The sequence below is a fragment of the Nycticebus coucang genome, chromosome 6 (genome assembly GCF_027406575.1).
Source record: "Nycticebus coucang isolate mNycCou1 chromosome 6, mNycCou1.pri, whole genome shotgun sequence".
NCBI lineage: Eukaryota > Metazoa > Chordata > Mammalia > Primates > Lorisidae > Nycticebus > Nycticebus coucang.
Genome location: NC_069785.1, coordinates 81,552,592 through 81,566,278, shown reverse-complemented (window position 1 = coordinate 81,566,278; position 13,687 = coordinate 81,552,592). Strand labels below are relative to the sequence as shown.

General features: G+C 39.9%; 1 protein-coding gene and 1 non-coding gene across 2 annotated transcripts in view; one reads left to right on the top strand and one right to left on the bottom strand.

The window, feature by feature from the left end:
• TBC1D2B (TBC1 domain family member 2B) overlaps window positions 1-13,687 on the bottom strand; it is a 107,007-nt gene that overhangs the window by 29,609 nt on the left and 63,711 nt on the right. Inside the window, exons 4-5 of the mRNA XM_053594433.1 lie at window positions 7,111-7,274; window positions 498-730 (exon numbers count right to left, since the gene is read on the bottom strand). Coding sequence (XP_053450408.1) covers window positions 498-730; window positions 7,111-7,274 — 397 coding nt within the window. The remainder of the gene's footprint in view (window positions 1-497; window positions 731-7,110; window positions 7,275-13,687) is intronic.
• On the top strand, window positions 3,930-4,036 carry LOC128589395 (U6 spliceosomal RNA). The gene has a single exon (XR_008380987.1). It is a non-coding gene; the product is annotated as a U6 spliceosomal RNA (small nuclear RNA).

The following is a 13,687-nucleotide window of genomic DNA, read 5'->3' as shown; positions in this document are numbered from 1 at the left end:
AACAGGAAACAGGAAATAACAGACATGTACATGGTAGCCTACCAGGAGTTACAAGCAGACGTTCATCGTATTAAAAAAATCTGTGCTCTGAGATTGACTGAACTTCTGAGCAATTAAGTGTAATCAGGTCTTGCTAGCTGAGAAGGAAACTGCTTAACAGGATGTAGAAACTCTTTTTAAACAACTGATAAAGAACTCTATGCTGAAGCTGTGTTTACAAGAGATTCAATCTGAGGGGCAGGACTGGGTGTGGGTACAGACAGCATCCTCTTCTGACCTTCCTTAAGAGATCTTCCAAATCCTGAAAAAAACAACCACACAGGGCAGCAGTGCCCAGGACAGAGGCTGTGACAACACTAAAGTTTTAAGGGGAAAAGCACATCCTGGGAAACAAAACTGTCCTCAGAAAGATTCAGGGAAACATACACCAGGCTTCAATCCTCTGGTCTTTAGCTGCTCATGTGGGATAAGACAGAAGTCAGGAGAAGAAAAATTACCTTCTGACTGGACAGGTCTTTCTTCAACCGTTCCAACTCTTCCTGCTGGCTCTGCACCTGCAGCTGCATTTCGGAGGCCAGCTTGTTGGTGCTGCCACTGCCTGATGTTCCCTCGATTGCAGGGTCACCACTGCTGTGACGGTTTTTGTACGATCCAATTATATCTTTCAAAGGGCGTTTTCCTTTGTAGGGGTTGCGTCCAAAATCAAAGGGGAATCCTGAGCCAGTTACTCCTACATAAAAAAAAGAACTTGTTTTTTCTTAAGTGCAGGTCTACATCTTCCCTTTGGAAACATCAATACGATAAAGCATTCTCACAAATCTTCCTCCAAAGAGCTCTGCCTTCATCACCTAGAGAATGCAGGGAGACACAGACGACTCTTTGCCCCTACCACATTCTAAACAAAACACTTACAACCAAACTTGATCCCCCCCGCCCCCCAGATCTTTCCTTGGAAGCTTCTATCCTGTAACCACTTTAAAGGAAAAGAAAAGCTGGGGAGCGGTGGCTCATGCCTGTAATCCTAGCACTCTGGGAGGCCGAGGCAGGTGGATTGCCTGAGCTCACAAGTTCGAGACCAGCCTGAACCAGAGCGAGACCCCATCTCTAAAAATAGCCAGGCATTGTGGCAGGTGCCTGTAGTCCCAGCTACACAGGAAGCTGAGGCAAGAGAATCACTTGAACCCAAGACTTTGAGATTGCTGTGAGCTATGACGCCATGGCACTCTACAAGGGTGACTAAGTGAGACTCTATCTCTAAATAAAGAAAGAAAGAAAAACAAAAAACTAAAATATGCCATCTTTGGCTTCCTATTCTTTTTTTTTTTTTTTTTTTTGTAGAGACAGAGTCTCACTTTACCGCCTTCAGTAGAGTGCCATGATGTCACAGGACTCACAGCAACCTCTAGCTCTTGGGCTTCAGCAATTCTCCTGCCTCAGCCTCCCGAGCAGCTGGGACTACAGGCACCCGCCACAATGCCCAGCTATGGCTTCCTATTCTTAAAAGCTAACCTGTCCTCAGTTAAAAAAAAATACTCAACTATATCTTTGTTCTTGTTTTTTTTAAATGTATGTAAACACATTGCTATAGTTTGAATGTGTCCTGCAAAGTTCATGTGTTGAAAACTAAATCCCCAGTGTAATAGTGTCAGGAGGTGGGGTCTAAAAAGAGGTGATTAGGTCAGCTGGCAGGGTGGCTCACATTGTAATCCTAGCACCCCAGAGGCTGAGGCAGGCAGATTGCTTGAGCTCACAAGGTCCAGACCAGCCTGAGCAAGAGTGAAATCCTTGTCTCTACCAAAAATTTAAAAAAAAAGTTACTAGGGCGTTGTGGCAGGTACCTGTACTCCTAGCTACTCAGAGGCAGAGGCAAGAGGATTGCTTCAACCCAAGAGTTTGATGTTGCTGTGAGCTACGATGATGCCATGGCACTCCACCCAGGGTGACAGAATGAGACTCAGTCTCAAAAAAACAAGAGGTGATTTGGTCAAGAGGGCTCTGCCCTAGCAAACAGACGAATGTCATTATCACCACAGTGGGTTAGTTATAAAAGCAAGTTCAGCCCTCTCTTGCTTTCCTGCCTTCCACCACAGGATGACACAACCTGAAGCTCTCACCAGATGCCAGTGCTGGCCTCTTGAACTCCCCAGGCTCCAGAACCGTGAGCCAGATAAATTTCTATTCACTATAATTGCTCAGTCTGTGGGATTCTGTTATAACAGAACTACAACACACATGTTTTGAAGCATGACTATATTCTCTTCCTTAAAAATGGGTATTCAAAAATATTCGTGTGGGATCCAGATAAGTTTTAGTGTGGATGAATTCAGATATATATTCAAAATACAAAGAGGAGACACAAAGGAGTATATCCCCAAACAGGAAAACGTCATCTACACTATTGGGAGCCAGCACCCTGCTCTCCTGGGGAGGAGACATTCACTGTGAGGGGCAAGGGAGAGCAGCTGCTTCCAGGGTGCTGGCGTTGTCTTCCTTCTTGACATGAGTGGGTGCTTGTTACCATCGGTGTGTTCACTTTGACAATTCCTTGAGCTATATATTCTGCATCTGGGGACTTTCTGAAGGTTATACTTCGATAAAATTTACTTAAAAATAGGGGGAAAAAATAAGAGGAAGGTAAGTTTACTTCCTGTGAATAACATGGAAACAAGCTGATAGGCTGAATCTTAGAGCAAGTTCAAGAAATACCCATGAATACCCATGAATCAAGCAAAATCTCCATGTCTTTCATATAAAGACACGGGGATAAGGGGTTGAGCAAAGGCTGAGAGGGCTGTTATCATTTAAGAAAATACTCTCTGGTGTTTCTAGGAGTTTCTCTCCCCCTCCCAGCTCACCAGGCCCTACTGATTCTTCCTTCCCAATATTGCCCACATTCACCCCTTCCATCTCATACTCTGTGTCTACTGAAGTCAGAGCCACCAGTGCTCACTTCCAATAATCCAACACCCTTTCCTTCCAGGAAGTCTTCCCAACTCACATTGAGCCCCTCTCCTTGGTATTACCATTGGCCACACCACTCACTTGGTGATTAAGCACACCCAGCCTGGCCACACTTCACATCACATCACATTGGACCAGTGGATTCCCACCATTATCCTATGGAACATAGGTCAGCTCCCTTTCAAAACCAATCATGACAGTCCTTTTCCAGGGGACAGAAAATATCTCCTTTACTAAGTATGTGATCTCCCAATAAAGATTTCCTAAAATCCTGCCTTCTATTGCTACTGGTCCATGCTAGAGTCAATTTTTAGGGTGGAATATTGAAATTCTTTGTTATTTTCAGTTTAAAACATCAATATTCCCTAGATGAATGAATGAATCTGGGATTGTTAATGATTGTTTAAAGCATTATGCAAAAGGCTGGAGAATTTTATGAATGCATCCGGCTGACAAACCTAACCTCATCAATCTGAACACACTTTGACCAGCAATTTTTGTACAGAAGCTACCCCATGCTACCAGCTATTATTCTGATTGAATATGAAAGTGAAACGAAGTTCTCTATGGCACCATTGCTTCATTGAGGGATAACTTCTGCTTAGGTATATACAAAGACTGAAATTATGGAATAAAGTAATCCAAAAGAGGCCTGATTTTATAAAACTTCACTTTCTGGAGCTTGTGAATTATCACTAAGATGAAGTAAGGATTTGCTCGAACCTCATTCTGGTCATAGTTTTAGGAAATGCTGGTGTTTAGAGCAAAGGGTCCGCTGACCAGTAATCTCTGCAATGTGGTATTTTCTTTGTCCCATCAATATCAACAAACCAAGTAACTTCTTTTTATCACTATTCGTAACTTCCAGCCACAATAAAGTTTTAGTAGACTTTTTATAAAATCGTTCCATTTGGTGAGGGTATAAATTAGTTTGAGAACCAACTAAATCAAAAACACATTATCAAAACGTGCTCGCTTCAGCAGAATATATACTAAAATTGTAACAATACAGAAAAAATTAGCATGGCCTCTATGCAAGGATGACACCCAAATTCATGAAGAGTTCCGTATTTTTTTTTTTTTATCTAAGGACATTTGCACCACACTGTTTATTACAGCTTAATTTACAATTGCCAAAATGTGGAAACAACCTAAATGGCCATCAACCCAGGAATAGATTAAAATGCTGTGGTATATGTATACCATGGCCATTAAAAAAAGATGGAGACTTACATCTTTTGTATGAACCTGGATGGAGGTGGAACATATAAAGCATCACAAAAATGGAGAAGCAAGAACCCAATGTACTCTATTCTAATATAAAGGCAGTAGATGAGCTAATACAAGGTGGGGGATAGAGGAATGAAGGAATGGGGGAAAGGGGAGTGGGGTCACAGTGTATGGCACGCCCCTTAGGGGCAGGACACAAGTATAAGAGGGACTTATTATCTAACAGATGCAATCAATGTAACCTAATTCTTTGTACCTTCAATGAATCCCAAACAATAAAAAAAAAGTAAATCCATCACTTCACTGATACTCTGTGTATCACTAAATTCAACAGTTTTACCCGAAATATTTGTACAATCCTCCAAAGTTGGTGTAATATTTTCAATCACTCTTCTTCAAAATCATTTTCACTTGAAACACATTCTTCTTGTTAATGTATCACAAGAATGGAAAAGCAAGTATCCAATGTACTCAATACCAACAAGGAAGCCAGTAGACGATCTAATACAGACCCACACAAGAGAAAAACTCAAGTCAGTTCAAGATGTGGGTAAAAGTGAGGAAGGAGGAGGAAGATTGGTATGTTCCCACTTAATGGGCACAATGTGGAGTATATGGCACATTTCCAGGGTGTGGGACACAATTACAACAGGGACCTCACCTAACAAATGCAAACACTGTAACCTAATTATTTATACCCTCATATTAATCTGAAGTAAAAAAAGTCACATACATATGAAAAAAACTAGAAACTATCTCTGTATAGTATGATTTATATACAACTCTTTAAAAATAAATCTCTTTTAAAAATTTTCCACAATATTCTTTGTGGAAAAGTATAAATGCTATTTTTAAAAATTAAAATATGAAATGTATTGTGAGGTGGCAGGTATCTCCTTTAAGATAGCTTGGGCAAGAGCCATAACCTACATGACCAATAAACTAAAAATTGGCTCAGACCTTACATTAATGGCTCAATAAAACTACTCAATCTACTGCACCAAAGTCCTCACAAACCAGCTCACCCCTAGATAACATCTGACAAGCCATGCGTTCCTGAGTCACCACTCATTCTAATCAGATGGCTTCTGTAGAAATCAAAATGCCTGGATACATTTCTGTTTGCTACTAGATTCTCACTAGTCCTCAAAAAGATAATTATTTTTAAAGTACAATGAACAGCAAATTCACTGAGTTTAAAAAACAAACAAACTCATTTTCACTATCAGATCCCATTACATTTCTTTTTTGGAATTTTGGTGGTCTAATATCAGTTTCATAACTGTCTTTCGATAAACTATCATTTTCTGGGTCACTACAAAACATTTCAAAATCACTCAGACAATCCGAGAAAGCAGGGGTCCTTAAACTTTTTAAACAGGGGCCAGTTCACTGTCCCTCAGACCGTTGGAGGGCCGGATTATAGTTTAAAAAAAACAACTATGAACAAATTCCTATGCACACTGCATATATCTTATTTCGAAGTAAAAAAACAAAACGGGAACAAATACAATCACATCGCTGCATGTGGCCCGCAGGCCGTAGTTTGAGGACCCCTGCCATAGATAGATGGCATAGATATAATTCTTTGAAAAATTCTTCGCCATCACAATCCATCACGGTTGAAATTTTTACAATACTAGAACTGTGATTAAAATCTTGAATATCTAAAAGATAATTTTTTTATTTTTTTTTGCAGTTTTTGGCTGGGGCTAGGTTTGAACCCGCCACCTCAGTGATATGGGGCCGGCGCCCTACCTCTTTGAGCCATAGGCACTGCCCCTGAAAGATAATTTTTTTATAATAAAGTGAACACAACTGAATATGATCAAGAAAGCTTTTACAATCTCCTATATTACACTGTGTTATAAACACTGCAATAGCTAACACAAGGGCAAACGCAAGTGAACTTGTGACTGGTCAACAACATGTTAAAACTGTAAGAGAGAACGACTGCCATGATGTGGCTCAGATGCGATGCAAAAGAATGTACAGCACCTCCCCTGACAAAAAGTATCCTTGTCAAACTTAACAGTCGGCGCTGAATCTAGGTAGCCTGAGAATCTAACTGCCATACACAGGAAACACAGTACAGGGAGGAAGTGCTAAATGACCCCACAGAAACACAATTAGCAAAATCCTGATGTGGGGAATTCCTCAGCATGAAGAGCTGGTTTGTTCAACACAGGTGGCAAGGGAAAGGGAAGGAAAAAACACAGGGAAGGGTCAGACTAAAGACCTAAGACGATTATCAATTAAATCCAATGTGTGGCCTTGTCTGGCTCTCTTCCGTTAACAAACTGACTATAAACAGACATCTATGAAACAATTAGGGAATTTAATGATACAAGAATTTAATGTCAACCAGTGTGATGAAAATGTGTCAAACTGTTTATAAAACCAGCGTATGGTGCTCCATGATCGCATTAATGTACACAGCTATGATTTAATATTAATAAAAAAAAGAATTTATTGTAACTGTTATTAGATATAATAATGAAGTTATGGCTAGTAAAAAAGAGTCATTATCTCTTAGAGACACATCATACAGCATTTGCAGAAGCAAAGAACTAATGTCTAGAATTTACTTTAAAATAATCCAGAGGATATTAAGTCCAGGGAGGGGTAGGCAATTAGAGGCGATACAGAGGGAAAAACTTCAACCATAAGTTCAAATTTGTGGAAGGAGGATGAGGTACAACAGAACTTATAGTACTATATTCTCTTTTGGGGGGTACATTTCAGATATCTATAAATAAAGTTTTCTTAAATCAGTATTTCCATGAAGAGGACTGTGACTTCTAGGTTCTCAATCTCCCAAGAAGGCTTATAAAATACCTATTAATAAAGAGACTCCCACTTCCTGATGTTAACAGATGGCAATGAAGAGAATGCAGATAAAAGGAACTACGTTTATACCTTTGTTTCCTTCAGGTGTTGGTTTCTTCTTTTCTTCCTGTACCATGGACTCTTCCAGGTCCTTCGGGGTTGGATCTAACAGTTCCCACTCTTCACTGGTATAAAACACAGTCCTTCGACTATCATTATGTCCTCTCCCAGGACGGAAAGAAGACATTGAATTTCTATTGGGAAAAAACATACATGTTATTTTCTTTTAAAAAACAGTAAAAATGTATATATATTTCATGTGTATAACATTGGCAAAAATTAACAGCACTGATAATATCAAATGTTGGTTGAGGATATGAAGAAATGAGAACTCTGCTGGTGGGGTACCATTACCAAGGAGAGAAATTCAGCAATGTAGTGTTAAGCTAAAGGGCTGTCTACCCAGAGAAGCAGCATTTCCTAAATGTAAACAAGTACACATGTACACAAGGAAACCCTCACAAGAACACTCACTACAGCCAAGAACTCCGCCTAAAGTACAACAGCCTAAACATCACCAAAGCAAGAATGTAGCACATCCACCCAATCAAGTACTAGATGGCCCTTAAAATGATTAATTTGTTCAACAAATATTTACTGAGTGCCTACTGTGCGCCAGACACTATTCCTAGATGCTTGAGATATCATGGTGAATGAAATCCACCAAGACCCTTGTCATTGTAGAACATATATTTCAGCTGAACTCCATGTATCATAGGAGTAAGTGTTAAATGTCAAATCAAAAAAGACAATTAAAGAATAACAGGTAAAGCATGATATTGTTTTAAATCTTCAAATGAAGATTAATAGAGATTATTTATGAATACACACATATACAGTAGAACTTTTTAAAAATACACACATGAATGATAATTGTTAAATATAGAATACTGGCTATCTCTATAAAGGGAAAGAGACATGGTGAGTTTGGGGAGGTAAGACTCCAGACATCTCTGGCTGGTGGGATCTGCCTATAATCATCCCCCTGAGAATACAGGAAGTCAGCAAGGGACTTCTGGACCCCAAGAGGAGGACAAAACCAGTGGGAAACTGGCAAGTGGTTGCGTGTGTTTGATCGACCTATCACTCCAGCAGCTGTAAGTACAAGCAGCAGCGAGACTGCAAACCGGAAAGGCCTTTCCTGTGAACTGTTTCAGTGTTTTTGGACATGGCACTCGGTTGAACTGCCTTGGGGAGAGCTTGAGCAGGAGTGTGGAGAACTTTGGGCATTGTCTGGGGCCCCGGACAGAGCTACTGAGCTGGGCTGCAGGGAGCCATTGTGTGAGAGAACTGCCCCAGCAAACTCTGTCCTTGGGGTCCCTGAGCAAGGATGGGGTGGGACCTAGTAACCTAGCGACTGAGCAGCCTAAAGGCGGGGACTGAGGTGCCTTACAGCCTTAACCCTTAGGGGCAGAGTGAGATGGTTTTGGGACACTGGAGGCTCGGGCTGTTGCCCTGGGTAGAGTGCCGTGGTGTCATAGCTCATAGCAACCTCAAATTCCTGGGCTTAGCACTGCCCAGACCTCTATAAGATCTGTGCCGTGACCAGGCACCAACCGGGCCTCCACATGACTGACCAGGAACTGCGGGAGCCGTGCAACCCTGCGTCCTCCCTCCTGTGTCCTCCCAACCTACACACAGGCCCACTCGTCTGGCCAGGAATACTGGTAGCTGTGTGCCTCTGCAGCCCTCCCTGCCCCTACACAGAGCCCTTCTCCTGGCCAAAGACTACTGGAGCCGTGAGCTCTCTGTGCCAAAGTCACTGGGTGCCAGGCACTCCCAGAACCATGCACACCACCTCCCACCCTATTGCTGGATCCGGGTGTGTCACACGCCAGAGCTGCTTCCACAACCAGAACTCCCTAGCAGGAGCAGCCCAAGAGGAACTACACAGGGTCACTCCCTACAAAGACCAAGCAATAATAGAGTGATCCCGCTGGGATCTAATCTTGGAAAGACACCTCCCCAACTCTGAGGACGGCCAGAAGTAACGGTGAAAAACAATCATGAGGTGAAATCAACACAGAAACTCTGGCAATATGAATAGTCAGAGTAGATCAACTCCCCCAAGGATCAATGGGGCAGACACAGCACAAGATCCCATGCACAAACAAATAGCTGAGACGTCAGAAATCGAATTCAGAATCTGGATAGTAAATAAGATTGAACTAGAACTCCAAGCAGTAAGCCAAAACATATCTCAAGAATTCAACAAATTCAAAGACCAAATGATCAAAGATTTTGACACATTGAGACAAGAAGTTGCATCCCTCAAAGACCTGAGAAACACAGTAGAATCCCTCAGTAACAGAAAGGAGCAAGCAGAACAAAGGATTTCTGACATTGAAGAAAAAGTTTTCAAACACTCCCAAACTGTCAAAGAGGATGAGAAATGGAGGTAAAAAGCAGATCACTCTCTCAGAGAGCTCTGGGATTCGAAGAAAACAAATATTCGTCTTATAGGAATCCCCGAAAGCAATGAAGTGGCTTCACAAGGTACAAGAGTCTCTTGTCCATGAGATTATGAAGAAGAACTTTCCAGACATGCCAAGAGATTCTGAAATTCAGATAGCAGACACTTTCAGAACTCCAGCACGACTCAACCCAAATAAGACATCCCTCAGACACATCATAATCAATTTCACTAAAGTTAATATGAAGGAGAAAATTCTGAAAGCTGCCAGACAAAAGAAAACCATTACCTACAAGGGGAAGAATATTAGAATAACTGCAGATCTCTCTGCTGAAACCTTTCAAGCTAGAAGAGGATGGTCATCGACTTTTAATCTCCTAAACCAAAATAACTTTCAACCCAGGATCCTATACCCAGCTAAACTGAGTTTCATTTATGACGGAGAAATTAAATGCTTCAATGACATTCACATGTTGGAGAAATTTGCCATAACTAAACCAGCTCCCTAGGATATTCTCAGAACTATCCTCCATAACCAGTGTAATCCTTCACCACAAAAGTAAACTCCCCCAGAAAATTTTGATCAAATTCGAACTTCCACAGTCGCAAAAGGATTAAAAATGTCCACTGGACTCTCAAAAGGCTTATCAATATTCTCAATTAATGTGAATGGTTTAAACTGTCCTCTAAAGAGGTACAAGGTTGGCTGACCAGATACAAAAACTCAAGCCAGATATCTGCTACATACAAGAATCGCATCTTACATTAAAAGACAAATGTAGACTCAAGTAAAGTGATGGTCATCTATATTCCAGGCAAATGGAAAGCAGAAAAAAGCAGGCGTTGCAATCCTGTTCACAGACGCAATAGGCTTTAAACCAACCAAAATAATTAACGATAAGGATGGACACTTCATAATACTCAATATGATGAGATCTCTATTATTAATATTTATGCACCCAACCACAACGCACCTCAATTTATAAGAGAAACTCTAACAGACATGAGCAACTCGATTTCCTCCACTTCCATAGTAGTTGGAGATTTTAACACCCTTTTAGCAGTGCTGGATAGATCCTCCAAAAAGAAGCTAAGCAAAGAAATTTTAGATTTAAACTTAACCATTCAACATCTGGACTTAACAGACATCTACAGAACATTTCATCCCAACAAAACTGAATACACATTCTTCTCATATGCCCACGGAACATACTCCAAAATTGACCACATCCTAGGCCACAAATCTAACCTCAGCAAATTTAAAAAAATAGAAATTATTCCTTGTATCTTCTCAATCACGGAATAAAAGTTGAACTCAATAACAACAGGAACCTGCATACCCATACAAAAGCATGGAAGCTAAACAACCTTATGCTGAAGGATAGATGGGTTATAGACGAGATTAAGAAGGAAATCATCAAATTTTTGGAACAAAACAACAATCAAGACACAAATTACCAGAACCTCTGTGATACTGCAAAGCCAGTCCTAAGAGGGAAATTTATAGCACAGCAAGCCTTCCTCAAGAAAACGGAAAGAGAGGAAGTTAATAACTTAATGGAACATCTCAAGCAACTGGAGAAGGAAGAACACTCCAACCCCAAACCCAGAGGAAGAAAAGAAATAACCAAAATCGAAGCAGAACTAAATGAAATTGAAAACAAAAGAATTATACAACAGATCAATAAATCCAAAAGTTGGTTTTTTGAAAAGATCAATAAAACAGATAAACCTTTGACCAACCTAACCAGGAAAAAAAGAGTTAAATCTCTAATTTCATCAATCAGAAATGGTAAAGATAAAATAACAACAGACCCCTCAGAAATTCAAAAAATCCTTAACGAATACTACAAGAAACTCTACTCTCAGAAATATGAAAATCTGAAAGAAAGTGATCAATACCTAGAAGTACGCCACCTACCAAGACTTAGCCAGAATGAAGTGGAAATGTTAAACAGGCCTGTATCAAGTTCTGAAATAGCATCAACTATACAAAATCTCCCTAAAAAGAAAAGCCCCAGGACCAGATTGCTTTACGTCAGAATTCTACCAAACGTTTAAAGAAGAACTAGTACCTATACTACTAAACCGTTTCCAAAATATAGAAAAAGAAGGAATATTGCCCAACACATTCTACAGCAAATATCACCTTGATCCTCAAACCAGGGAAAGACCCAACAAGAAAATTATAGACCAATATCACTAATGAATATTGATGCTAAAATACTCAATAAGATCCTAACAAACAGAATCCAACAACACATCAAAAAAATTATACACCATGACCCAGTGGGATTTATCCCAGGGTCTCAAGGCTGGTTCAATATACGTAAATCTATAAATGTAATTCAACACATAAACAAACTAAAAAGTAAGGACCATATGATTCTTTCAATTCATGCAGAAAAAGCTTTTAATATCCAACATCCCTTCATGATCAGAACACTTAAGAAAATTGGTATACAAGGGATATTTCTTAAACTAATAGAGGCCATCTACAGCAAACCCACAGCCAGTATCATATTGAATGGAGTTAAATTGAAATCATTTCCACTTAGATCAGGAACCAGGCAAGGTTGCCCATTGTCTCCATTGCTCTTTAACATTGTAATGGAAGTTTTAGCCATTGCAATCAGGGAAGAAAAGGCAATCAAGGGTATCCACATAGGTTAGAAGAGATCAAACTTTCACTCTTCGCAGATGATACGATCGTATATCTGGAAAACACTAAGGATTCTACTACAAAACTTTTAGAAGTGATCAAGGAATATAGCAATGTCTCAGGCTACAAAATCAACACCCATAAATCTGTAGCCTTTATATATACCAACAATAACCAAGCTGAAAAAACAGTCATGGACTCTATTCCCTTCACAGTAGTGCCAAAGAAGATGAAATATTTGGGAGTATACCTAACAAAGGATGTGAAAGATCTCTACAAAGAAAACTATGAAACTTTAAGAAAACAAATAGCTGAAGATGTTAACAGATGGAAAAACATACCATGCTCATGGCTGGGAAGAATCAACATTGTTAAAATGTCTATACCACCCAAAGCAATATATAATTTTAATGCAATTCCTATTAAAGATCCATTGTCATACTTTAAAGATTTGGAAAAAATAATACTTCGTTTTATATGGAATCAGAAAAAGCCTCGAATAGCCAAAACATTACTGAGCAATAAAAACAAAGCAGGAGGAATCACGCTACCAGACCTGAGACTGTACTATAAATTGATAGTGATCAAAACAGCATGGTACTGGCACAAAAGCAGAGTAGATGTCTGGAACAGAATAGAGAACCAAGAGATGAATCCAGCTACTTACCATTATCTGATCTTTGACAGGCCAATTAAAAACATTCAGTGGGGAAAAGATTCCCTATTTAACAAATGGTGCTGGATAAACGGCTGGCAACCTGTAGAAGATTGAAACTGGACCCACACCTTTCACCATTAACTAAGATAGACTCTCACTGGATAAAAGATTTAAACTTAAGACATGAAACTATAAAAATACTTGAAGAAAGTGCAGGGAAAACTCTTGAAGGAATCGGCCTAGGTGAATATTTTATGAGGAGGACTCCCCAGGCAATTGATGCAGTATCAAAAATACACTACTGGGACCCGATCAAACTAAAAAGCTTCTGCACAGCCAAGAGCATAGTAAGTAAAGCAAGCAGACAGCCCTCAGAATGGGAGAAAATATTTGCAGGTTATACCTCCAATAAAGGTTTAATAACCAGAATCCACAGAGAACTCAAACGTATTAGCAAGAAAACAATACGTGATCCCATCTCAGGGTGGGAAAGGGACTTGAAAAGAAACTTCTCTAAAGAAGACAGACACACAATCTACAAACACATAAAAAAAAGCTCATCATCCTTAATCATCGAGAAGTGCAAATCAAAACTACTTTGAGATATCACCTAACCCCAGTAAGAGTACTCCACATAACAAAATCCCAAAACCAGAGATGTTGGCGTCGATGTGGAGAAAAGGGCACACTTCTACACTGCTGGTGGGAATGCACACTAATACGTTCCTTCTGGAAGGATGTTTGGAGAATACTTAGAGACCTAAAAATAGACCTGCCATTCGATCCTATAATTCCTTTACTAGGTTTATACCCAGAAGACCAAAAGTCACAATATAACAAAGTCATCTGTACCAGAATATTTATTGCAGCCCAA